The sequence below is a fragment of the Podarcis pityusensis genome, assembly GCF_964106645.2.
Source record: "Podarcis pityusensis genome assembly, chromosome: 18".
Lineage (NCBI taxonomy): Eukaryota > Metazoa > Chordata > Lepidosauria > Squamata > Lacertidae > Podarcis > Podarcis pityusensis.
Genome location: NC_138043.1, coordinates 9,501,213 through 9,529,014, shown reverse-complemented (window position 1 = coordinate 9,529,014; position 27,802 = coordinate 9,501,213). Strand labels below are relative to the sequence as shown.

Here is a 27,802-nt window from a genome sequence, read left to right as displayed (position 1 = left end):
TACTTGCACTTTGACATGCTTTCAAACTGCTAGGTTGGCAGGAGCAGGGACTGAGCAACGGGAGCTCACCCTGTCGCAGGTAATGTGTGAACAGGGGCAAGTCATGGCCCAGTGCTGGAGCGTCAACCGGACACGTGCAAAAATTCCTTGGTTCAGTCTCTGGCTTCCCCAGCAAAGACTTGCAGCCCGAAACATCAGAGGGCCTTACTTTCTTGCTGAGGCTCAGCGGCACAGCCCCTGCTTTGTCCGGTGCTGGGTTCAAGTCTCCTCATCTCCAGGTGAGACTGGGGAGCTATTATCTATTAAATAAAGCAAGAAACAAAAATGGAGACGGCTTGCACTTTGGTAACACTTTCTTCCAGGCAATCACCAGCGACTATGGGATTATTATTTCCCGTTTCAGATGGGCGTGTGTGTCTCTGTGTCCAAAGGTCTTTTTACGAGATTCTCCAGTCTCGGCGCTTTCTGCTGAATCACCCAGGCAAGGAAACAACCGGTTGACCCTTAAAAACAACACAGAAGGGTGAGGGGGAGTCAAGAACAGAGCTAGTTTTTTTGGCCCTCCATTTCAGGAGAGATTTTCCTTTGGGTGCGCAGGTTTAATTTTTTACAATTCTAGAATTGGCACACTTTTCAGACTCCCCGCTTGAGCTTGACAGACCCCGCAGCCGGCCACAGCAGGCAGTCCTGAGCTCCAGCAACGCTTTTTTTAAATGTTGTACATCGCCCTGGGATCTTTAGATAAAGGGCAGTATATAAATTGTATTAATGCAGCAGCGCAATAACTCCAACTCTGTCGAAGGCAGCTCCTCCAGGCTCTGCCCATCCGTCCTGGCCTGGTTGTTGTTGTTGTGAGGCTGGGAACCGGGAGAGCCAAAAGCCCCCGACGCGCCCCGCCCGCTGGGTGGCGACACTGCCCTCTGCGCGCGCTCAGAGACCCTCTGGCGCGCCTCGGGGCTGGGCAGGAAGCGGCGGGCGAGAGGGAGGCGGCCTCGGCAGGCGGGCCGGCCGGCGGAAGGGGAGGGCCGGCGAGGGAGGAGCGAGCCAGCAGCCAGGCACGGAGCGAGCGAGCGAGCGCCGCCGCGGCAGCCGCTCCAAGTCCTTCCTCGCCGGGGCCTGAACTTTGCGCGCCGCCGCGATGCGCTAAGGCATTTTTGCGCACGGCGGGCGCCCCCTTGGCAGCCTCCCCGGCCACAGATCGGCGCCCCCCGGCTCTTCGCAGGAGACCAGCCCCCCACCTGGAGCCCCCGAGAAGCCCCCGCACCGCTTCGCGACGCGCCCGCCCGCCATGGCCGCCGGGGAGCCCCGGAGCGCCCCCAACCCTCTCCGGAGCGCGCCAGGCAGGGCCCCCCAACCCTCTCCGCACGGGCGACCCTCCTGAAATCCAGCCCCGGAAAAAACTTGCCTGGCTTTTTTCTTTCCCCCCCTTTTCCTCTTTCCTCCCCTCCCCTGTTCTGGGGGAGTTTCTTTCCAGGACCCCCTTTTTAACAAAACCTTTCCAAAACTTGGATAGCCCCAACCCCTCTCCAACACTTTGCCACCTCGATCTGCAAAACAACTTTGGGAAGGGTGTCTTTTTTCAGGGTCCCAGTTCTCCCTCTCCTAAGACTCTCCCCAAACGCCACCCCCTTCTTGTCCCCCCCCTTTTAAGGAATATTTTTTAACCAGCCCGAAGTGACCTGGATTTAACTTTTTAATCTTTTTCTTTTTTTACGCTTTCCACCTTGAGCCCCCTAACCTGGGCGCCAGGCTGGTGACCGCTGTCTCCCTCCTCCCACGAAATTCCCCCCCTGAAATTCCGCTTTGGGGGGAAGCCAAGGCTTAATAACAACAATAATCATAATACTGTTGGTGATCTATTAAGGAGACATTTTTGTGCCTGACTTCGCCGCCGCCGCTGCCGTCTGGAAGGAGAGAGCGCCCCCAACCCGCGGCTGGCGGCCGGAGCCGTGCTTGGCCCCCCACCCCACCCCCCCGGGCCCCCACCACGGACACCCCCACCGCACCCCTCTCCCCCCCTCCGGGGCGCTATGGCCATGGTGACCGGGGAATGGGGCGACCCTAACGGAGGCGAGGCCAACGGCTTGGAAAAGGGCTACCCCCGGCACTCGGAGGACGACTCGGCCTCCCCCCAGGGGGGCACCAGCGACCAGGAGCCCCTCGACGACGACAAGCCGGGCATCCAGGTGGACTGCGTGGTGTGCGGGGACAAATCCAGCGGGAAGCACTACGGGGTCTTCACCTGCGAGGGCTGCAAGAGTTTCTTCAAGCGCAGCATCCGCAGGAACCTCAGCTACACTTGCAGGTGGGCCTGGAATTTTAATTTAAAATAAAATAAAATTTGGGGGTGGGGTGGCTGGGGTGGGGGAAAGGGGGCGCACCTGGGCATCACCTTCATCCATCCCTTTATTTAACATCACGTTTCTCTCTGAATCCCCCCTAAACCCCCCTTTCTTTCTGTCCGGCCTGGCCTTTCTGGAGAAGTCAAGAAGTAGGGATGCTTTTCCATGCGTGAGACTGGGAGAAGGGGTCTGCTGCTCCCATGGGTGAGAGAGGGTGGTCTGCCTGTTCGTGAGATGGGGGTGCTGTGTCCGTTAGAGGGGGTGCTGTGCCCATGGGTGAGAAGAGGTGCCCTTTCTGTTGGTGAGAAGGGGGTGCTCTCTCCATGGGTGAAGAGAGGTGCTGTGTCTTCCCGTTTATGAGAAGGGCATCCTCTGTCCATTTGCGGGGAGAGGGTGCTGTGTCTGTGAGAAGGGGCGCTAGCTGACCCCCTGTTCCGCCTCTGGGGAGTCTGGGCCTTCTCTGCTCTCTGGCCTTCCAGCCTTGGAGTCGCCTCAAAATCCAAGCCGCCTTTGGGGTCTGTTCATCTGCCTGCTCCTCCTCGGATTGGGGCTTCTTGCTTTGAGACGGAGTCAGGGACATCTTTTGATTCCCATTGTTGGCGTCCCTCGAGGTGGGTGCCAGGAAACGTGCGCCCCATCTCCTGTGTACTCCCTCACTGCCAACACCTCCCCCCCAAATGATTTCGTATTTCCTTTCCCAAATCCGCCTCTGTATCCTATTTCATTTCCTTTGCTTGTATCCACTCCCTTCCTTCAAGGAGCTTGAGGCGGTGGGCACGATTCTCTCCCTCCCTATGCAGTCCTCACCAACAACCCTACAAGGTTGGAAGATGGGCATGTGGTGGAATTTGAACCTTGGTCTCCAAGGCCCTCGCCTAGCCCGACACGCAAGGCTCTGGTGAACCTGTGTAGTCAGTCTGGTGAAAATCGGCCTTCCGCTTTGAGAACGCAGCTTGGCTTGCTGACTCGAGATGTCTGGAGTTGTTAGTGTGACTTGCCGTCTGGTTTTGCGGTGCCCTGAGATGTTTTGCTGTTGCAGGCGAGCTGGCCAGGGAGTGCCCCGCTCAAGTGCCACCCCTGCCTCCTTGCCACCCCTAAATCCATCATTGCTTCTGGTGGCTGTGGCCTTCGCTGGAGCATATAAACGCTTAAGCAGGTGTGTGGTTCAGAGCTGAGGCTCTGTCATACTTTGGGTGTCCTCTTTTGAGAGGAGAGGTGGCGAAAAGAACATTTTAACAATGACGGCACTTGTGTGTATGCAGGAGACCAAATACAGTTCCTTCTGATGTTGTGTGGCAATCATATCATAGAATCGTACAGTTGGGACCCCGGGGTCATCTAGTCCAACCCGCTGCGGTCATTCCTGTGCTTGATGTTTCTGCAGGCGGATTGGGTTTTATGCAGCAGTCTTGCATTTTAAGGGTCATAGAATCGCAGAATTTTAGAGTTGGAAGAGACCCTGAGGTTTATATAGTATTGCGTCCTGTTTATTCTTATTTTAAAAAATTGATTTTCCATGTGCTCTCATCCAGTGTTTGAAACTCAAATATATAAGCAAGGGGCCAAATGACTCCTTCAACCAAGGTTGCCATTGCCAAAACACAATGCCTGGTTGCCCCTTTTGGGAAAGACGGCTCTAAAGTCTTATTTTCCAAATGATGGACTGACTGTGATGGATTCTCAGTTCAACGTCTGGCTAGTTCATAGGACAACCTTGGGCCTGGTTAAGAGCTTTGAGAATTTAAAAGAAGGAAAGTCACTTGATCCAGGGACAGTCCGCACATCTATTGGCCTATTCCGACCTCTTTTTCTTAATGGTGACACAGACCATTCGTAACGTAGGGATATTATTCACAACCGTGGGGGGAAGCAAAGACAAGCGACAACAATTCACTATAACGCTGTTCACTGCTGCTGCTCAGGCTGCACAGAAAAAGCCTTTTGGTTCCTGAAATTCATTACGATTGTGCAGATAAAATATAGCTGATAGAATTTTACAGGATGGAGCCTTAGTGTGTGAAAACGGTCCAGATCCAAGGATCCCCGGATGGAGGAGAGGTCAGGTGCCATCCTGGCTCCCAGGCATCTTCACTTGGTTAAAAGTAGCCAAAAGTCAGGTGCAAATTGCGCCTGGCTAATTTCGAATACTGGCTGGGGTGTGTCGAATCCCTTGCTTTACCTGAAGAGAGAAAGAGAGATCTTTGCGTGTGTGTGTGTGTGTGTGTGTAGAAATCAGAAACCTTTTTAAAATATATATTTTATTAGTTTTTTTAACGTATCATTTCAAACAATCATATAACATAACTTCTTATCTTATACAATGTTTTAGACTTCTGTCAACACCTCTGATGATTTTCCGTTCTTTTATCACTTATCCTGCATTTCTTAATTTCTCTGTTACGCTTAATTATCTTAACTCATAATTTTCCTCATGGTCTTCCTTGCAATATTTCAGAAAGTCCCCCTTACAAAACTTCTAGCGTAATCTGTTCATTACAGTTGCTTTTCAAATAGTTCGTATATTTACTCCAGTCTGCTGAGAATCTCTGGTCCCACAGGTTTCGAATCCTTCCTGTTAGTTTATCCAGTTCTGCATAGTCCATAGAAATCAGCAACTTTTTCCTGGCTTGAGTGTTGTCTCCTCAACAAAGGTGAGAGCCCCTTCTGTTGCCCCCCCCCCCCACTTTTTGCTGGGGTGTCAGTGAAACCGGCTAGCTGCAGATTCCCTCAGTCCTCCTTAAGAGATTCAGCTTTGAAATGGGCCTGGGAATGAGAGCCGGCAGTGGGGATAGTGGTTAGAGCGTTGGACCAATACTTAACCTGGGAAACCAGGGTTCGAATCTTGCTGCCCAGCCCGTGAAGCTCACTGGGTGACCTCGGGACAGTCGCTCCCAAGGACTCCCCTTCCTAGCAGAGGTTGGTTAGGGATTCTTTACCTGCCATTCCTGCATTGCAAGGGGTTGGACTAGATGACCCTTAGGGGTCTCGTCCCACTCTACAATCCTAGGATTCTGCAAGGATGCTAATGGTCTGTCTTGCAGGACTGCTGTTGCAAAGATTTCAAACAAACCCCCGTGTTGCAAAAGAGAACGTCAACAATGTTTAGGCAACACGATGACATACGTAATAGACAATCTTTATAGAATTCCTTCAGCATGGTGGGAAAATATAGAACCCATCTTATTTCAAATGAATATATGTGAATGAAAAGATCAAATGCTGTGGAGCCGTGCTGACGAAGATCTACGAAACAGCAGTCAATATCCGGAATCTCTGTTCAGTGTTGGACATTATATTTGCTGAATGCACAAAGCTTCACAGCTTATCTTTCATCGTACAAAGTTTGGTACCTCGCTTCATTTAAAGATTTTCAGAGACTAAGATTTCATTTTGAACTTGTTATTGTTTGAAGGGTTTCTATAAAGATTGTCTATTACGTATGCATATGGTCATCGTTGTTGCCTAAACGTCGACGTTGCAAAGATTTCTGCAGTCCTTGGAGTTTTGAGTTAGTGTTCGGAATCATAAACGGGATTTGTTCTTTTCTCAGCTCTGCTTTCCAGGAATCCTTGGAACGAGATTTATTGCAAGAGCTCTGGGACGGATCCTGAACTGGCGGCGGGGGGGGGGGGGTTGATGGTGCCTCGTCATCCCCTTTGTGACATCCGTGAGGTAGTCAAGCTGGGACTTGTGTGAATCTCCCGTGTTGGGGCCTGTGGCGCTGTTGCGATAACCTTGGATTTTTGCTCCGTTCAAAACAAGCGCTCAAGTTACAAGCCCTCAAGGCTGTTTAGAGTTGGCCGCCTCCACCGCACTGAGTGCTCTGCCCTTCCCTGTGAGTGGGAAAAAGCAGACGATTTCACTCATGCCTGTTGACAAATCCTTGCCAAATTTGCTGCAGCCCTCGGGGAAGAGGGGTTGGGTGTGAAATACTGGCTGCCTCCTTTCACACCTGTCCAGTTTTCTCACTGGGAGTTGGGTTTTTAATCCTGCGGCTTGGGGCTTTGGCGTGTGTGTCTAAATCCTCCTTTGGGGGTTTGTGGCGTGAACTTCCTGTGATCCGGAGTCGTGCCTAGCAGGTGATTCGAATCCAGGACCAGAGATTGACAGGTGCTTTCCCTTAGATTGTGGCAGCCCATGTGCCCTCGCGATCTGAACCCTGGAGGTTCCTTCACTTCTAGGATTCTTTGATTCAGATCTAACATTTCTCTAGCAGTTGCAAATAGGCGGCAGCGTTAGAAACTCAGATATATAATAAAATAAGGGACATGGGTGGCGCTGTGGGTTAAACCACAGAGCCTAGGACTTGCGGATCAGAAGGTCGGCGGTTCGAATCCCCACGACGCGGTGAGCTCCTGTTGCTCGATCCCAGCTCCTGCCAACCTAGCAGTTCGAAAGCACTTCAAAGTGCAAGTAGATAAATAGGTACCGTTCCGGCGGGAAGGTAAACGGCATTTCCGTGTGCTGCTCTGGTTCGCCAGAAGCGGCTTAGTCATGCTGGCCACATGACCCGGAAGCTGTACACCGGCTCCCTCGGCCAATAAAGCAAGATGAGCGCCGCAACCCCAGAGTCAGTCACAACTGGACCTAATGGTCAGGGTCCCTTTACCTTTACCTTTAGGGGCCAAATGGCCCCTTAAACCAAGGTTGCTGGTGCCAAAACAGAAAGCCTAGTTACCCTAAAGTCTTTATTTTCCAAATGATGGACTGACTGTGATGGATTCTCAGTTAAAACATCTGGCTAATTCGGAAGACAACCTTGAGCCAGGTTAAGAACTTTGAGAACTGAAAGAAGAAAAGTCCCTTGATCAAGTCCACAAATATTGGCTTATTCCAGCCTCTTTTTATCAACAGTGACATGGACCATTCATCACGTAGGAATATTCTTCCCAACTCTGAGCAGGGCCGTGGGGGAACTGAAGACAAGCAACAACCAGTCACTAGAACGCTCTTCACTGCTCCTTCTCAGGCTGCACAGAAAAAGCGTTTTGGTTCCTGAAATTCATTCCGATTGTGCCGATCAAATATGGCAGGATGAGGCCTTAGTGTGTGAAAACAGTCCAGACCCAAGGATCCCCAGATGGGGGAGACATCAGGCGTCATCCCGGCAGCCAGGCATCTTCACTTGGTCGCAGGTGGCCAATAGCCAGGTGCAAAATGCGCCTGGCAAATTTTGAACACTGCTGCTATCCAGGTTTGAGTCATAAAGAGTCATAGAATTGTAGAGTTGGAAGGGACCCAACTCCCTGCAACGCAAGGTTCTTGCATTAACCCACAAAGCCCAAAGTAACTCTGGCTCAAAGTACCTGCAGGACCACCTTATTTCTTCCGGCCCACTTTTACTGGCATCTGAGCCTTGTGTCCTGTGTAACTCACTGCCACTGGAGGCTGGGAAGGAATTGTACCTGCCTTTTTTGTTTTTTACATCTCCTGAAAGCTGTGTTAGTCAGATGGGCCTCCTCACTGTGGATTTTTTTCTTACCAACCTGTACTTATTTATTTATTGGGGGTAAAAACTTATTTAACCGAATGTATACAGTCGTACCTTGGAATTTGAACAGCTGAGTTCTCAAACGTTTTCGCTCCCGAACATCACAAACCCGGAAGTGAGTTCCGCGGCTTCCGATTGGTTGCAGGAGCTTCCTGCGGCCAATCAGAAGCCACACTTTGGTTTTTGAATGTTTTGGAAGTTGAACGGATTTCCGGAACGGATTCCGTAACAAAACCTCTTATTGATTTGGGGGTGGGTGGGGGGAACTATCCGCAGAAACGGTTAAAAGTTAGTATTTTTAAAAATCCAAAAGACAGTTGAAAAATGACCATATATATAATTAATTTTGTTGTTGTTGTTGTTGAAATTTGTATACCACCCTATACCTGCAAGTCTCAGGGCAGTTCACAGGATAAAATAACGATTTAAAACACAAAAAGCATAGTCAAAATAAAAACAAATTATAAACAAAAAGAAACCCAGTAACTCACGGAAAGGTTAAGATTAGCGACAAAAAAGCAGTTTCAAGCAGGTATTTTAAAATCAGGAGGTATTTAAAAATCGACAGTGTATTTACTTAAAGAACAAAATATCAACAAAAAGCAGTTAAAACCGATATTTTGTATTTGATCAGACAATAAGTACAATTGACCGTGTATTTATTTAGCACAATTCTAAGCCCTTCGCTGATGTTTTTATTGATCTGATTGCGGTTTTATTTGTGTGTGCCGCATATACCACGCCGCAGCCAATCACCACCACCATCTCATTTTTTGGTTTTTTTAAGCGCCTGGACTTTCCATTGTGATGACCGTAACCCAGGCTTAAGGTTGCCATTTGGCGATTAACTTATATACCTGAGTTTCTAACACTGCCTGGGAGAATTCCCTCCAGGCCTGATCTTCTGCACTCAAAGCAGATGTCCTAACCTTGTGGTTCCCTACCTTTCTTTTGGGCCAAACCACCACCACCACCTCGCCTCCATAAACGTATCCCCGGTGTCCTCCGTTACAAAAAGCAGTTGTTCCGCTCAGAAAGATAACAGTGCGAAGAAATTGCCGAGCGGCAGCAATTAATTGCGCACTGATTCCAAATCCAATTAAAACCCCTTCGTTCAATTAATGCAGCAAGACGCAGGGACTCGCACCCGGTCCCCGGCCGCGAGGCCCTTTGTGTGACATTAGGAGGACTTGCGACTGCCTCTCTCTGTGCCTCACGCTCTTTGTGGCCGGAGTAATTGAACCCGTAATTTATTTATTTCCCTTGTATAAAACGGGGTGTGTCTGTGTGTCTCTGTCGTCTCCACAAGGGAGCCTTTCATGCCTTTTTCTTTCGACAGTTGGACAGCTCCCAAAGCCGGCCAAATTTGCCTATTTAACACACGCTCCACTTTGGTGGCAAATTAACTGGCCCCCTAATGACATAATTAGCGGGACCATCGCCGCCCCATCAGAGCTCATTCACATATCCGTACTCAGAAGCTGATTTCTCTAATTTGCAGATTTCTCTTACAGTGGTACCTCGGGTTACATACGCTTCAGGTTACATACGCTTCAGGTTACAAACTCCGCTAACCCAGAAATAGTATCTCGGGTTAAGAACTTTGCTTCAGGATGAGAACAGAAATCGTGCTCTGCGGTGCAGTGGCAGTGGGAGGCCCCATTAGCTAAAGTGGTGCTTCGGGTTAAGAACAGTTTCAGGTTAAGAACGGACCTCCGGAACGAATTAAGTACTTAACCCAAGGTACCACTGTATTTGCTGAATGTCGGGAGATTCGGGGCAGATTTTTTTCTCTTTTAATTAAAAAAACACACCCTCCTCTTCATTTGGCACGTGGTTAAACTGCGGAACTGCCTCCCACTGGAGGCAACTGAGATGGCTTTAAAATAGGATCTGTCACATTCATGAAAGAGGAGGAGGAAGGGAGGGTTCTCGACTCGCCATGATGGCTACCCAGATCCTCAGCTCAATGGCTTCAAATGACAAGAAAGGAAAGTTCAATAGGGATTCTTGAGCATTGCTGGGGGGCAGGGTTGGACTAGATGAGCTTTGGGGGTCCCTTCCAGCTCCACGTTTCCGGGAAAGAAAAGGGGAAAGTGCAGAAGGAAGTGTGGAAGAGGCTGTTGCTTACGGCGCATCTGTGTTGCCAAACTCGAAAATCTTCAGATTGTACGGATCTTTTGCCTTTTGCAGGTTTGATGAGCGCGGCCCGATGTCTGCAAAGGGTCCATGGGGCTGGGCACTTTTGCGCCTTCACCTTTGCTCTGCCCCTTCCGTCGCATGGACTTTGGACCCGGCTGTTTACAGCCCCCCCCCCCACTTTGTTCAGAGGAGCCCTCTCCCGTCTCCCTGGTCTTTTTCTGCATATAAAATATATTTCTGTTTCTGGCATTTATAGGCATTGAGGGCTCTTGTTTTGCCCCCTCTGCAAACCCGGAGTTTGCAGAGGTTTTTTGCTTTTAAGCAAATAAGTAAAAAACACAGACATGGCATGTGAGGGAAAAGGGAGGGCAAAAGACGATGGAGGTGTTGCTGCTGACCTTTAAAGCCCTAAATGGCCTTGGCCCGGTATACCCAAAGGAGCGTCTCCACCCCCATCATTCTGCCCGGATGCTGAGGTCCAGCACCGAGGGCTTTCTGGCCGTTCCCTCAACTGCAAGAAGCCAAGCCACAGGGAACCAGGCAGAGGGCCTTCTCGGTAGTGGCACCAGCCCTGGGGAACACCCTCCTATCAGATATCAAGGAAATAAACAACTATCTGACTTTTAGAAGACATCTGAAGGCAGCCCTCTTTAGGGAAGTTTTTAATATTTGATGTTTTATTGTGCTTTTAATTGTGTTGGGAGCCACCCAGAGTGGGTGGGGAAACCCAACCAGATGGGTGGGGTATAAATAAAAAATTATTACTACTACAGTGGTACCTTGGTTTGCATACGTTTTGGATTACAAAGACGGAAGTGTGTGTCACGGTTTGCAACCTTTTTTTGGATTACCACCCATTTTTTTTGGATTGCAAACAATTTTTTATTTTTTTTTGAGGCCCCATTGGCAAAAGTGCACCTTGGGTCTCCACTGCTGCCGGATCTGGCTTGGTGGATGATGAGGACTGGAATCTTAGCTTGCCTTTAGGAGAAAGGTTATACAACTCAGTGGCGGAGCGGGGCAGAAGGTCACTGCGTGCAATTCCTGGCATCCTCTTATAGGGTTGGGGATGAATCCTTTTTGGACCTCAGTCCCTGGGGAGACACTGCCGGTCAGAGAAGGAGGTTCTGAGGAAGATGGACCAGTGGTCTGACTCGGAAGGAGGCAGTTTCCTGCGTTTGCTGTTTACACCAGTCCTTTATTCCCAGCCTCGGAGACTGTGATCTTGCTGTATTTCTAAGCTCGGTGGCAGAGCATCTTCTCCCTCGTATTTACGGAACCACCTCTCCTGGTCTGCCCCGCAGAGGACCTTAAGGTCCATGAATAATCATAGTTTAGAGGTCGCGGGCCCTAAGGAAGTCAGACTATCCTCCACCAGGGCCAGGGCCTTCTCAGTGATGGCTCCGACCTGGTGGAATGCTCTGTCCCATGAGATTTAACCTCCTTCCACAGGGCCTGTAAGACAGAGCTATTCCGCCTGGCCTTTAATTTGAATTCAGCCTGATCTTTTATTCCCCTTCCTTCCCTCCCCCTCCCCTTTTTATGAAGATTCCCCGCTCTGGGATCCCACAGCTAATTCTCCCCTGGTCTCCTTGCTGGCCCAAATAGGACTAATTTAGCCAGTTAGCCCTGATGATCATCTAATGTTTAGTGGATGGATTTTCTCCCTAAATTGATTTTTGAATTCTGAATTTACCATTATTCACGTTTTATACTGTATTTTATGCTGTTTTTTTGTTGTATCAATTAAGTGCTTTAAATTTGTTGTTAGCCGCCCTGAGCCCGGTTTTCTGAACCGGGAAGGGCGGGGTATAAATAAAAATTTATTATTACAGTGGTACCTCGGGTTACATACGCTTCAGGTTACATACGCTTCAGGTTACAGACTCTGCTAACCCAGAAATAGTACCTCGGGTTAAGAACTTTGCTTCAGGATGAGAACAGAAATCGCGCAGCAGCAGCGGGAGGCCCCATTAGCTAAAGTGGTGCTTCAGGTTAAGAACGGACCTCCGGAATGAATTAAGTACTTAACCCGAGGTACCACAGTATTATTATTATTATTGGCATTCAGAAAGTCCCACATTCACTCTCTGATGTCTCCAGGTACGGCTGGGGAAGACCCTGGCTGAAACTCTGGAGGGCATCTGCTGCCACTCAGCGTAGAATCACAGAGTTGGAAGGGACTATAGAATAGTAGCGTTGGAAGGGGCCCCTGAGGGTCATCCAGACCAACCCCCTGCAATGCAGAAATCTCTGCTAAAGCATCCTTGGCAGATGGCCACCCAAACCTATGCTTAAAAGCCTCCAACGAAGGAGGGTCCACAGCATCCCGAGGGAGACTGTTCCCCAGCTGAACAGCTCTCAGTGTCAGGAAGTTGTTGGCCACCCTCTTCTGCTCACGTTCATGTATACCAGTTTTAAATCATGAGGACTAGATCCCTGCTTCATTTCTAAATGAAAGGATTATAGCTTAAGGGCTCAGTCCCCAATGGCATGTCCCCAATGCTGGGCCCATGATCCTGAAACCTTCCCCGCAAAGCCTTTGCTGTGCTCATTTTGCAGAATCACAGAATTGCACAGCGGGTGGGAGCACGAGGGTCATCTAGCCCAACCGCTGTAATGTGTGTGGGTCCTCCACAAAAGGCCCAGAGAGTGGCAACATGACCACAGGGCCTTTTCTGCAGTGGCTCCCCATCTGTGGAATGCTCTCCCCAGGGAGGTTCGCCTGGCACCTTCATTATATATACCATGGGTAGGCAACCTAAGGCCCAGGGGCCGGATACGGCCCAATCGCCTTCTAAATCTGGCCTGCGGACGGTCCGGGAATCAGTGTGTTTTTACATGAATGAAATGTGTCCTATTTAAAATGCATCTCTGAGTTATTTGTGGGGCATAGGAATTAGTTCATTATTTTTTTCAAAATACAGTGGTACCTCTGGTTGCAAATGGGATTCCATTCTGGAGCCCCATTTGCAACCTGAGAGGAACACAACCCGCGCCTGCCCGTCTACGCATGTGCGGGTCGCGATTCGTCACTTCTGCACATGCGTGTGGCGTCATTTTGCGCGTCTGCGCATGCTCGAGCGGCGAAACCTGGAAGTAACCCTTTCTGGTGCTTCCGGGTCGCCGCGGGACGCAACCCTAAAGACGTAACCTGAACTGAACATAACAAGAGGTATGACTGTATAGTTTGGCCCACCACATGGTCTGAGGGACGGTGGACGACCCACGGCTGAAAAAGTTTGCTGACCCCTGCCTTGGGAGAGTTGCTGCCAGTCAGTGCAGGCAGTCTTGAGCTTCAATGGACCAGCATTGTGATGCGGCATAAAACGTCTTTCTGGAGATACTGAGGCAGTCCCGCCTGCCTGCCTGCTTTATCCCTCCTGCCCTGGCAACCCTCTCCTCAGAGCCGCTTGTCTGGGGAGGAGGGAATTTTTGGGATTCCTGACTCCTTTGCCTGCTCATGCGCATTGACCTGATGGGCCCCAAAGAGAGAAATGGTCCGTGTGCATTTTGGAGAAGCGAGAGGGTTTCAATTCTTTGCTAGTACAGAAGGCAAGTGTCCAAATGGGATGGGCAGGAATTGGAAGAGGTTCATCACAACCTGTGCGGAGTCCAGAATTCTCTTCCCCCCGTGGTTAGAAACTAGGATATATAAGCCAATCGCCAAATGGCACCTTAAACCCAGGTTATAGTTGCCACAATAGAAAATGGGACGATGATGATGATGATTTCTATACCACTTTATATTTTAAAGGGAAAAAACCCTCAAAGTTGTTTATAACACATTAAAATATCCAATCAACATAGACACCGAGAGACAACAGGACTGCTCAAGGCGCCCCAACTATAAAATTGGAGAAATCGAGAGATATATAGCCGCACCGGCAGCATATCTCTTCTTTCTCGTATCCAAAAATGCAAGAAGGGCTTTTACACTCGCCGGAAGCTCGGCTCTGCCCTCGCCGGATCCTTTAGAAAAGTCCCATATCCTCAGAGACTTTGCGCCTGTTCATTGGGGGAGCTAGGAAGCCCAGAGCACTTGTTCTTTAGATGTCCCTTTTAGGAAGAGGCACGGAGTGAGACCATTGATCCCCTGCTGGTGAGGCTCGCTGACCTCCCGGGAAAGCAAAAAATTGACCTTTTCCTGTTAGGCAAAGATCATAAGACGACCCGGATGGTCGCCAGATTCTGTGTACAGATCTGTAGGCGCAGACCATCCCCCAACCCAAACTAGTTCGTTAAGAAAATCCCCAAACTCGGTTCCATGGGTGACTCTGGTCCTCTTCGGTAGCTTAAAGTTTTAAGTGTCTATACGCTTATCGCATTTATAAATTCTAAATTTATTGTTGTACATTGTTTTAAATGTTTGTTTTCCCTCTGGGATTGTACCCCCAAGTGTGTTTTATAAGCTGGTCTCCGACCGTAATAATTTTTCTATCTATCTATATCCTGTCAAACAATCCAGAATAAACCAAATTCAAGCTTCCAGGGAAATATTTCTGATTCTTCTCTAAGTGACATTTTGATTCCCATTTACTTACTTACTTACTTACTTACTTACTTACCTAAAAGGTAAGGTAAAGGGACCCCTGACCATTAGGTCCAGTCGTGGCCGATTCCGGGGTTGCGATGCTCATCTCGCTTTATTGGCCAAGGGAGCCGGCGTACAGCTTCCGGGTCATGCGGCCAGCATGACGAAGCCGCTTCTGGCGAACCAGAGCAGCGCACGGAAACGCCGTCTACCTTCCCGCTGGAGCGGTATCTAGTTATCTACTTGCACTTTGACGTGCTTTTGAACTGCTAGGTTGGCAGGAGCAGGGACTGAGCAACGGGAGCTCACCCCGTCACGGGGATTCAAACCGCCGACCTTCTGATCGGCAAGCCCTAGGCTCTGTGGTTTAACCCACAGCGCCACCCGCGTCCCTTCCTTACTTACTTACCTACCTACCTGCTTAATATATAGAGCCTCCCCCTAGCAGACGTGCTCTAGGAAGGCAGGGTGGTGTAGTGGTGAGAATGGCAGACTAGGACCCGGGAGACCAGGATTCCAGAGTTCAAATCCCCGCTCAGTCATGGAGCTCACTGCGTGTCCTTGGAGTCAGTCCCAGCCTCTTAGCCTACCTCTCAGGGTCGTTGTAGGCATTAAGTTGGCGGGGGGGGGTGAACCGTGTAGTCCTTGGAAAAAAAGGTGGGAGACATATGCAATAAATCAGCTCTTGTGCTTATCTGCTTAAGAAAGCGGGAGGGGGCAGCCAGGTGGAGTTGTCAGTTGCCATCCTGGGCACCCAGAAATCTCCATGTGGTTGCAGTGGGACCTGTGCCAGTTGCGAAATGCGCCTGGCACCTGCCTAATTTCTAACACCGTTCCAAGGTAGGAATAGGAGAGTTTCCCCAAGTCCAAAACCCCTGGAGAACCACTTCCACTCAGTTTATTTTTCTGCGGCTATTTGGCTAACGTTGCTAATGTCGTTTCATAGATTATAAATGCTGCATTTATGCGTCAATCATATAACACAACTTTTGCTTGAATTGTAGTGCGTAGCTTGTTTTTTGTGGCTGCTGCTTTGTGAACAGTTGCAAAATGCGCCTGGGGAATTTCTGGCACTGGGTGACTTACGGAGAGGTTCATCTTTTTTATTTTTATTTTTTAACAATATGTGCATTTCCTCAAAGAGACGGGACGGCCGTGTGTGTAAACGGGAGGAAGGAAGCAGCTTATCTCATGATTTTTGTTTTAACCTAGGTCGAACCGCGACTGCCAGATCGACCAACACCACCGCAATCAATGCCAGTATTGCCGTCTGAAAAAGTGTTTCCGCGTCGGGATGAGGAAAGAAGGTACTCTCCAGTACTGGGGTGTGTGTGTGTGTATGTGTGTACGTGATATTTGGAGAGATACAAACTCCAAAGAGGACGACACATATGTCTGTTTACCGAGGTCCCTTGCAGGACCTCGAAAGCTGCTGAATTTATTCTGTGCTACATCACACAACTCATGTCATCAGGTATATCACTTATTTTTGGGTTTATTTTCATCCTCTTGTTTCTGCATCCCATCTTTCCTCCCCTCCTCTCCATTCCCCCCCAAGATCTTTATTGAAACGTAACATATATGCATAATAAGCAAAATTCCCAATGATTCCCTCACATAAAACATAATACAGTGGTACCTCGGGTTAAGTACTTAATTCGTTCCAGAGGTCCGTACTTAACCTGAAACTGTTCTTAACTTGAAGCACCACTTTAGCTAATGGGGACTCCTGCTGCCGCCACCGCGCCGCTGGAGCACGGTTTCTGTTCTCATCCTGAAGCAAAGTTCTTAACCTGAAGCACTATTTCTGAGTTAGCGGAGTCTGTAACCTGAAGCGTATTTAACCCGAGGTACCACTGTACCTAGATTAAAACAGCTACTTAATTATACACTTAATTATAAAACCCACCACCCACCCGCTACTTCCCTCCACAGCAATCCGACTTCTTTATATTTCTTTCTACCTTTCCCCCTTGCATTCTATAATAAATTATTTTTGTTACGTTCTGATTTTTCCTTCTTTCGTTACTGGTTTTGTTATTGCTTACATTTTTTTATTCTAAGCCTATTAGCGTGTCATTTTTAGAACAATATTTTGACATACAATCTTCGAAATACTTCCACGCCATTCTTGACTTTTGATTTGATTGATATCTTATAATTGAAGTTAATTTTGCCAATTCTATATACTCAATTTACAAATCCACTCTTCCTTTGTTGGTTTGTCCTGAGATTTCCATTTAGTGGCAATTGCTACCCTGGCAGCTGTTGTTGCATATAAAAAGATTGGTGTTTTTTTTTTCATATGTGGTATGCCTTTGCCCGATCGCATGGTCGGCGGTTCGAATCCCCGCGGCGGGGTGCGCTCCCGTCGTTCGGTCCCAACGCCTGCCAACCTAGCAGTTCGAAAGCACCTCCGGGTGCAAGTAGATAAATAGGGACCGCTTACTAGTGGGAAGGTAAACGGCGTTCCGTGTGCTGCGCTGGCTCGCCAGATGCAGCTTGTCACGCTGGTCACGTGACCCGGAAGTGTCTGCGGACAGCGCTGGCTCCCGGCCTCTAGAGTGAGATGAGCGCACAACCCTAGAGTCTGGCAAGACTGGCCCGTACGGGCAGGGGTACCTTTACCTTTTACCTATGCCTTTGCCCACTAACCCTAACAGATAAGCTTGGGATTTTTTATCCTCTCCTCTCCATTTTTATCCTTACATCAACCCTGTGAGGTAGGTTAGGCTGAGAGGCAGCTGCTGGTCCCCAAGGAGAAAGCAAGAGAAAAGGAAAATAAGGAAAAAGCGAAAAAAGTTGTTGTTGTTTAGTCGTTTAGTCGTGTCCGACCCTTCGTGACCCCCTGGACCAGAGCACGCCAGGCACTCCTGTCTTCCACTGCCTCCCGCAGTTTGGTCAAACACATGCTGGTAGCTTCGAGAACACTGTCCCACCATCTCGTCCTCTGTCGTCCCCTTCTCCTTGCGCCCTCCATCTTTCCCTTTCCCAGGGTCTTTCCCAGGGAGTCTTCTCTTCTCATGAGGTGGCCAAAGTCTTGGAGCCTCAGCTTCAGGATCTGTCCTTCCAGTGAGCACTCAGGGCTGATTTCCTCCAGAATGGAGAGGTTTGATCTTCTTGCAGTCTATGGGACTCTCAAGTGTCTCCCCCAGCAAAAGAATTCAAAAGCATCCATTCTTCGGTGATCAGCCTTCTTGATGGTCCAGTAGAGTAAAAGGACTCCTGGCTCTCTGCAGCTACATATGATGTTCATTCTTTAAGTTCCAACCATTCTGTCTTCTATAATGTATTTTTAAATTTTTGTTCCGCTGAGCGCAGCTGGTACCCAGTACCCGCTGGATGGCAGAAGGGGACTCAACTGGCAGGACTCAACTTTGCAGATGGTCTGACCCTTGGTGAAATCTGCCAGCCACCCACAGACCCGACCTGAAAGAGAGTTGTGTCAGGGAATCAATGCTTAGGAGCTGCCGTACGCCAGCAATGCAAAGGGGTCTAAGGTCCGACACTGGCACGGATAACCCTGGGTCAAAGTGCCTGGCGCCAGCTGGAACACAGCAGAACCAGGGTTCAAAATAAGCCAGGAGCCAAACGCATTTTGCACCTGACCATCAGCCATTTAGGGACGCAGGTGGCGCTGTGGGTTAAACCACAGAGCCTAGGACTTGCCGATCGGAGGTCGGCTGTTCGAATCCCCGCGACGGGGTGAGCTCCCATTGCTCGGTCCCTGCTCCTGCCAACCTAGCAGTTTGAAAGCACGTCAAAGTGCAAGTACATAAATAGGTACCGCTCTGGCGGGAAGGTAAACGGCGTTTCCGTGCGCTGCTCTGGTTCGCCAGAAGCGGCTTAGTCATGCTGGCCACATGACCCGGAAGCTGTACGCCGGCTCCCTCGGCCAATAAAGCAAGATGAGCACCGCAACCCCAGAGTCGGCCATGACTGGAGCTAATGGTCAGGGGTCCCTTTACCTTTCATCCACTTGCGACTGAGTGGAGATGCCTGGGAGCCAGATTGTACAATCAGGATGAATTTCAGGAACCAAAACGTTTTTTCTGTGCAGCAGGAGCAGGCGCACTGAACAGCGTCAGAGTGAATTGTTGTTGCTTGTCTTCGCTTCCCCCACTGCCCTGCTCAGAGTTGTGAAAGATATTCCTACCTTATGAATGGTCACTGTCACCATTAAGAAAAAGAAGTCAGAATAAGCCTATATATATATATATATATATATATATATATATATATATATGGATTGTCCCTGGATCAAGTGACTTTCCTTTTTTAAGCTCTCAAAATTCTCAACCTGGCTCAAGGTTGTCCTCTGAACTGGCCACATGTTTAACTGAGAATCAATCACAGTCAGTCCATCATTTGGAAAATGAGACTTGTCCCAAAATGCCAACTAGAAATTCCGTTTTGGCACCTGTAACCTCAGTTTAAGAAGCCATTTGGCTTACATATCTGAGTTTCTTTTTTAAAAAACATGATACATTTTACTTTTTACTTTTTTATTTTTTCAATATAAATTTTTCAACACATCATTTTCAACAGTAATTAAACATACTTTCATTTCTTACACCATTTTTTTGACTTCCATCAATCACATCTGAAAATTTTCTAGTCTATTCACTTAATATACATTTCTTACTTCCACTATTAGATTTAAATCTCTTAGCCAATATCTCTATTCTTTCTCTACTTTGCAATATTTCATATATTTCTCCCTACAAAACTTCTTGTATTCCTACTAGCGTAATTTGTTGATTACAGTTGCTCTTCAAATAGTTCATATATTTATTTCAATCTTCTGTAAATCTCTGTTCCCGCAGGTTTTGAACCCTTCCTGTCATTTTGTCCAATTCTGCACAGTCCATTAATTTCGCCTGCCATTCTTCTTTCATCGGAATTTCTTCTTGCTTCCATTTCTGGGCTAACAATTCTCTTGCCGCTGTTGTTGCATATAAAAACAATTTAACATCTTGCCTATTAATATCTTCACCACTTTTTATTTTATTTTTCAAATATATATTTCCACAAATTTCACATATATTGGCGACTGAAACCTTGGTTTTAGGAGCCGTTTGGCGCCTAGCTCATCTATCTTGCGTTTCTAAAACTGCCTGCATCCTGGAAAGCCACATCAGTCTGTTTAGGTCAGCGCGAAGGGGAAGCTGAGGTCTAGCAGCGTGAGATGGCTGGGGAGGCAGGTTAACTTGGGACCTGGTACGGAGTCAAGAGGCCCTGGCTTTGGCGGAGTGAGCTGTTTGCCTTCAAGGCTGCCGGAAGGCCCAGCGGGTCGCTGTCAAACCGGTAAAACAGGTGGTGTTTGTTTGGAGAGCGCAGGATTTTACAGGCGGGTGAGGAAAGGAGCCTGCAGGCTGGCAGGTCATATGACTCAGTAGCAGTAAAGGTCACAGCTGGAGAGCCAAATACCATCTTGAGAGCGAGCGAGCACCAAATTATTCCTTTGTTTGGATTTTTGGCCCCGTTTCCACAGGTCTCGTGATGGTGCCCCTCACTCACCACCCCCTCGGGTTTCTAAGGTCTCCAGGGGAGATTGTGCCCTCGGATCCTGCCTACGAGCTCCTCCCTTCATTGGGAACGGGATAGAGTCATAGAATTGCAGCGTTGGAGGGGGTCCCCACAGGTCATCCAGTCCAACCCCCCTGCGATGCAGTTGGAGAACCTTTAGCTGCCTTTGCTGGATCAGACCCCAGAAAGTTCCCTTTGGCCCAGAGGATCATGCTGAGCCAAAGATTCTGGCATTTGCAGGGGGGCGGGCAGGATGACCTCAGGGGATCCCTTCCAACTTTACAACACTGTGATTCTGTGGTTCCTGGGAAGGGTAGCTACTGCTGCAGAAGACCCTGAAACGAGAAGTAATCGACTATAAAGTTAAATTAAATAACAAAAATCAAAAAGTTTAAGGAAAAAGTTAACCTGGAATTAAACAAAGACTTAACGAGATGCCGGCTACAAAACTCGTTTCACTGAACTAATCAGGAAATAAAGAAATTATAAGCCTTAAATGATTTTAAACAAACTCAAGAGCAAGGCTGAAATGCTTCCCAGAGTTTTGTAGCCGGCATCTCGTTAAGTCTTTGTTTAATTCTAGGATAATATTTTCCTTAAACTTTTTGATTTTGGTTATTTAATTTAACTCTATAGTGGATTACTTGTCATTTCAGGGATTTTCACGGCATTTCATTTGTTTTGTGTAATTTCTTGGTTCCGTGACTGTCCTTTTTCCACTGACGGCTGCAGAAGACAGCTTGTCAACGCCCTCCTTAATTTGTGGTGCCCAGAATTGGACACAGTATGCCAGGTGTGGCCTGACCAAGGCAGAACAGAGTGGGACTATTTTCCCCCTTGATCTGGACACTAGGCTTCTGCTGATGCAGCCTAGAATAGCATTCGCTTTTTTTGCTGCTGCATCACCCTGTTGGCTCATGTTCAGTTTGCGGCCCACCAAGACCCTTAGATCAGCCTTTCTCAACCTGTGGGTCCCCAGATGTTGTTGGACTACAACTCCCATCACCCCTAGCTAGCAAGGCCAGAGCTCAGGGATGATGGGAGTTGTAGTCCAACAACATCTGGGGACTCTCAGGTTGAGAACCGCTGCCCTAGATCCTGAACGATGGGGGTGGAGACGCTCCTTCATATATACTGGACTGAGGCCATTTAGGGCTTTCAAGGTCAGCAGCAACACTTTGAATTGTGCTCGAAACGTACTGGGAGCCAATGTAGGTCTTTCAAGACTGGTGTTGTGTGGTCTCGGCGGCCGCTCCCAGTCACCAGTCTGGCTGCCGCATTCTGGATTAGTTGTAGTTTCCGAGTCACCTTCAAAGGTAGCCCCACGTAGAGCGCATTGCAGGAGTCCAAGCGGGAGATAACTAGAGCATGCACCACTCCGGCGAGACAGTCTGCGGGCAGGGAGGGTCTCATCCTGTGTACCAGATGGAGCTGATAAACAGCTGCCCTGGACACAAAATTGACCTCTGCCTCCATGGACAGCTGTGAGTCCAGAATGACTCCCAGGCTGCGCACCTGGTCCTTCAGGGGCACAGTTGCCCCATTCAGGACCAGGGAGCCCTCCACATCAGCCCACCCCATGTCCCCCAAAAACAGTACTTGGGGGTATGTAATGATGTTCTTATGTGGAACAAAGCACCTGAGCAGGAGCCCTCCTCCTGTCCCCCAGAAACAGTACTTCTGTTTTGTCAGGATTCAACCTCAATCTGTTAGCCACCATCCATCCTCCAACCACCTCCAGGCACTCACACAGGACCTTCACCACCTTCACTGGTTCTGATTTAAAAGAGAGGTAGATTAGTTGTAGTTTCCGGGTCACCTTCAAAGGTAGCCCCACGTAGAGCGCATTGCAGTAGTCCAAGCGGGAGATAACCAGAGCATGCACCACGCTGGCCTTAACCAGTTCTCTCTGCTTGCTTCCCTCAGCCGTCCAGAGGGGCCGGATCCCTCCCACCCACTCCAGCGCCAGCCCCAACGCCCTGCCCAGTGGCGAATACTACAACGGCCAGCCCGTCTCGGAGCTGATTTCGCAGCTCCTCCGTGCCGAGCCCTACCCCACCGCGCGCTTCAGCTCCCAGTACGCCCAGCAAGGCAGCGTGATGGGCATCGATAACATCTGCGAGTTGGCGGCGCGGCTCCTCTTCAGCACGGTGGAGTGGGCGCGAAACATCCCCTTCTTCCCCGACCTGCCCGTCTCGGACCAGGTGGCGCTGCTGAGGCTCAGCTGGAGCGAGCTTTTTGTCCTCAACGCCGCGCAGTCCGCGCTGCCGCTGCACATGGCGCCGCTGCTGGCTGCTGCCGGATTCCACGCGGCCCCCATGTCGGCCGACCGCGTGGTCTCCTTCATGGACCAGATCCGCATCTTCCAGGACCAGGTGGAGAAGCTCAACCGGCTGCAGGTGGACCTGGCGGAGTACAGCTGCCTCAAAGCCATCGCCCTCTTCACCCCAGGTGAGCGCACCGGCTGGAGCCATTCCCGGCTGTATTGAGGCGGCTCGAGCGAGTGAGCCAAGCCGCGTGTTTGGCTGTTGCAGAATTGCTCCCTGAATTTGGAGGTTTTTCTCTCTCTGGATGAAAATGCTTTGTTGAAGTAAATCAAAATGGCATAAAATCACAGAAGTACTAAGAAGCAGAGCAGTAACAACAACAACAGTTTTATTGTATAGCATTATAATTATTATAATAATATAATAATTATCATCATCTAACTATTTTCACAGTTGTGCAATTAGTTATAAGTATTAGGTAATTATAATATAATATAATATAATATAATATAATATAATAGTTGTTTCAGATATTATTTGATTATTTCTTTAAAACATTTAAATGAACTTTTCAATTTTTGGAAATTCTTTTAAACTCAAAACAAATCTCTCATATCCTTTGACTTCCATTCCGTGGAGTTCTTTCATTAAGCGGCTATATGACTTACATTTTACCCATTAGATACATTAATTCTAAATGATTAACTTACCAATTCTCTCATCTGCTGCTATACTTCAAATCCTACATACGTTTTCATATAACCATGATATATTTTTTTTCAAATACAGTGGTACCTTGGTTCTCAAAACGGCTTAGTTGCCGAACAAACCGGCTTCCGAACGCCGCAAACCCGGAAGTGAGTGTTCTGGTTTGCGAATGTTTTTCGGAAGCCGAACGTCCAACGTGGCGTCTTGCTTGTAGTGCAGCCAATCGGAAGCCACGTCTTGGTTTTCGAATGGTTTTGGGAGTCTAACGGATTCCTGGAACGGATTAAGTTCGAAAACCAAGGTACCGCTGTATTCCACAAAATATTTCCAAAGACTCCTTATTTCCAAAAAGGACCAGAGGAGGTGGTCTAATTGTAATTATAATTATAATTATAATTAATTAATTATAATTATTTATACCCCACCCATCTGGCTGTGTTGCCCCAGCCACTCTGGGCAGATCCCAGCACATCTGGAAACAACAACAACAACATAATTTATTATTTATACCCCACCCACTCTGGGCGGCTTCCAACAGAATATTAAAATACAATAACCTATTAAACATTAAAAATGGGACGCGGGTGGCGCTGTGGGTTAAACCACAGAGCCTAGGGCTTGCCGATCAGAAGGATGGCGGTTCAAATCCCCGCGACGGGGTGAGCTCCCGTTGCTCGGTCCCTGCTCCTGCCCACCTAGCAGTTCGAAAGCACGTCAAAGTGCAAGTAGATAAATAGGTACCGCTCCGGCGGGAAGGTAAACAGCGTTTCCGTGCGCTGCTCTGGTTTGCCAGAAGCGGCTTAGTCCTGCTGGCCACATGACCCGGAAGCTGTACACCGGCTCCCTCGGCCAACAAAGCGAGATGAGCACCGCAACCCCAGAGTCGGCCACGACTGGACCTAATGGTCAGGGGTCCCTTTACCTTTACCTTTTATTAAACATTAAAAGCTTCCCTAAACAGGGCTGCCTTCAGATGTCTTGTAAAAGTTGTGTCGCTCTTTGATCTCCTTGATGGGAGAGCATTCCACAGGGGAGGTGCCACTGAAGGATAAAATAAAATAATGAGACCGCTAATGAACTATTAGTAATAAATTATTATTATTATTATTATTATTGGATATAAATTATACGACTTTCTGTAGACCTCCGAAGGCAGCCCTGCATCATAAAGCTTTTAATGTGTGACCATAGAATCATAAGAGTTGGAAGGGACCCCGACGGTCATCTAGCCCAACCCGCACGCAGTGCAGGAATCTTCCACCCTTGGGGTCTCGAACCCACAAACCTAACAGTCTCAGCGACTGGTGTTTTGAGGTGTTCTTTATTGAAAGGCACCCAGAGTGACTGGGGTCACGGTGAGTTTGCTCCCTTGCAGCTCAGCTTTTGCAAAGCTTTTTGCTTCGCCAGCTCCCTGGCTTTGGCAAAATCCCGGCGCCTAGATGACTGTTGTGGAAGCCGCAAGGACGCTGAGGAGCAATGGGACCCTCTGCCAGCCACAGAGCTTGCAATTCATGCTCCCTCTTTGCCATTTCTCATCTGCGAGTGGCACGCATGGTGGCAGCACCACCTTGTGGCGAGGCAGAGTGCGAACCTGCATGCCCAATGGCAGTCTATCTGGGTTCCGAAGGGTAAGTGTGTTGTTGTTTAGTCGTTTAGTCGTATCCGACTCTTTGTGACCCCCTGGACCAGAGCACGCCAGGCACTCCTGTCTTCCACTGCCTCCCGCAGTTTGGTCAAACACATGCTGGAAGCTTCGAGAACACTGTCCCACCATCTCGTCCTCTGTCGTCCCCTTCTCCTTGCGCCCTCCATCTTTCCCAACATCAGGGTCTTTCCCAGGGAGTTTTCTCATGAGGTGGCCAAAGTCTTGGAGCCTCAGCTTCAGAATCTGTCCTTCCAGTGAGCACTCAGGGCTGACTTCCTTCAGAATGGAGAGGTTTGATCTTCTTGCAGTCCATGGGACTCTCAAGAGTTTCCTCCAGCACCAGAATTCAAAAGCATCCATTCTTCGGCAATCTGCCTTCTTTATGGTCCAGCTCTCACTTCCATACATCAATACTGGGAAAACCAGAGCTTGAACTATACAGACCTTTGTTGGCAAGGTGATGTCTCTGCTTTTTAAGATGCTGTTCTGCTTTTTAAGATGCTGTGGGTAATTGCACACTGTGCAAAAAGGATTTCAGATTAAATGGGCTGCTCTTTTCAGCTTGATCCGGCAGCCAGCCTCTTCTGGTATCTTTGTGGAACCTCCATGTCCAGAGGCAATCTATCTCGGTTCCTAGTTTCTCACGGGTATTTAGCCACTGTGAGGACAGGATCATAGAATTGTAGTGTTGGAAGGGACCCGAGGGTCATCTATCTCAACCCCCGGCAATGCAGGAATCTTTTGCCCAACGTAGGGCTTGAACCCGCCACCATGAGAGAGTCTCTACTGTTGGAGCTTATCAGGAGTAGCGAAGTGTCTCTTTCCCCCCCCACACACACTTTGACTTTTTATTTATTTATTTATTTATTTAATCATTTTTTCAATACAAACAACAACCGCAAAAAAACACATACAACAAAAACCACAATAACACAATTTGACAATTCAGATCTGAATACTGATATACCTATGACTACACCTTTTTAACAATATTTCCCCACCTCTCCTCCCCCTACTTCCTCACCAAGTGTCCACCTTATCGCTTAAATATTCCTTCCAGATTTCTTCATATTTATCCATTCTTAATTTGCGTCGACATGCAATTTGATCGTATGTAGCTAGTCTGTCCATATTGCCAATCCATGCGCTCAGTGGAATCTTTTTTGTGGCTCTTCCGATTTATCAAAACAAGTTGTTTTGCTTCTAATATGGCATATACATCCATTTTTTTTGACCCCCTGTAATATCCCACGTTTCCGGAATATAATTTAGAATTAAATTCAATTCGCCTATATAACAATTTCTTTTTATTACTCTTGCTATAAATGTCCTCACCTCGCACCAAATGACCTTATCACCGGCAATTCATCATCATATGTACTAAGTTCGCACTTTTACTCCCATATCTCCAGCTGTCGTCCGCACTTGTTATTTTCCTCTGGTATAGTTTTTGCTGGAGTCCAGAGGACTCTGAATATTATTTTCTGCTGAATAAGTCTTAGTCTTAGATCCACAGAGGCTATTTCTGTTGATTTTATACTTGACTTCCTTATATCATTTGTTATCTGTGCCCCTAACTCTTTACTCCATTTTTGTCTATCATATTCTAAATCATATTTCTTCCTGTTGGTCACACACTTTGGCTTGATTCAGCAGCCAGCCCTGTCCTTGTGGAGCCTCCAGGTCTATGGGCAGTCTATCTGTGTTCCTCGGTTCTCAGGGTTATTTGGGGACAGGATGGGGCTCTCGCGAACGCTAAGGAGGATGGATGGCGGCTAATGGTCCTGAATGGGAGAACTGTGCCCCTGAAGGACCAGGTGCGCAGCCTGGGAGTCATTTTGGACTCACAGCTGTCCATGGAGGCACAGGTCAAATCCGTGTCCAGGGCAGCTGTTTACCAGCTCCATCTGGTACGCAGGATGAGACCCTCCCTGCCTGCAGACTGTGTTGCCAGAGTGGTGCATGCTCTAGTTATCTCCCGCTCAGACTACTGCAGTGTGCTCTCCGTGGGGCTACCTTTGAAGGTGACCCGGAAACTACAACTAATCCAGAATGCGGCAGCTAGACTGGTGACTGGGGGCGGCCGCTGAGACCACATAACACCGGTCTTGAAAGACCTACATTGGCTCCCAGTACGATTCCGAGCACAATTCAAAGTGTTGGTGCTGACCTTTAAAGCCCTAAACGGCCTCGGCCCAGTATCCTTGAAGGAATGTCTCCACCCCCATCGTTCTGCCCGGACGCTGAGGTCCAGCGCCGAGGGCCTTCTGGCAGTTCCCTCATTGCGAGAAGCAAAGCTACAGGGAACCAGGCAGAGGGCCTTCTCGGTAGTGGCACCCGCCCTGTGGAACACCCTCCCATCGGATGTCAAAGCGATAAACAACTACCTGACATTTAGAAGACATCTGAAGTTCAGGGAAGTTTTTAATGTGTGACATTTTAGTGAATTTTTGGTCTCTGTGGAAGCCGCCCAGAGTGGCTGGGGAAACCCAGCCAGATGGGCGGGGTACAAATAATAAATTATTATTATTATTATAACCGTCTCCTCTGTTTCAGACGCCTGCGGCCTCTCGGACCCCGCGCACGTGGAGAGCCTGCAGGAGAAAGCGCAGGTGGCGCTGACGGAGTACGTCCGCTCGCAGTACCCCTCGCAGCCCCAGCGCTTCGGCAGACTCTTGCTGCGCCTCCCTGCGCTGCGGGCCGTCCCCGCCTCCCTCATCTCGCAGCTCTTCTTCATGAGACTGGTGGGCAAGACGCCCATTGAGACCCTCATCAGGGACATGCTCCTCTCGGGAAGCACCTTCAACTGGCCCTATGGGACGGGGCAGTGAGGAGACGACGAGCGCGCGGAGTTGCCGGGACCTGCCTTCCTGCCCCACATCTGCCCTGTCCGTTCCCGCGGCCGCCGCACCGACAGCCTGGCTGTCCCCCGGCACCACCTGATTCCCCCGGATCGAGGCGGCGAACTCTGTGCAATTTTTTTTTCCGTTTCGGGGGGTGGGGTGGGGGGCCACCCTCCCTGCTGTGACTGCCTCTACCCCCCACCACCCCAGTGCCAAGAGAGGGGCGGGGCGGGCGTCCGTTGGGAAGGTCTCCTTTTCCGTTCTGTTGTGGGCGCGGGAAATGTAGCATCCTTGGTTTTGT

The 27,802-nt window shown here is 48.9% G+C and overlaps 1 protein-coding gene across 1 annotated transcript; it reads left to right on the top strand.

Annotated features, from left to right (window-relative positions):
- The first annotated feature begins 1,040 nt into the window (after positions 1 to 1,040).
- On the top strand, positions 1,041 to 27,802 carry NR2F6 (nuclear receptor subfamily 2 group F member 6). The gene is made up of 4 exons (XM_080989107.1): positions 1,041 to 2,305; positions 15,722 to 15,816; positions 21,965 to 22,489; positions 27,215 to 27,802. Exons 1-4 carry the CDS (start codon positions 2,031 to 2,033, stop codon positions 27,487 to 27,489), a joined length of 1,170 nt encoding a protein of 389 aa, XP_080845233.1. The 5' UTR covers positions 1,041 to 2,030; the 3' UTR covers positions 27,490 to 27,802.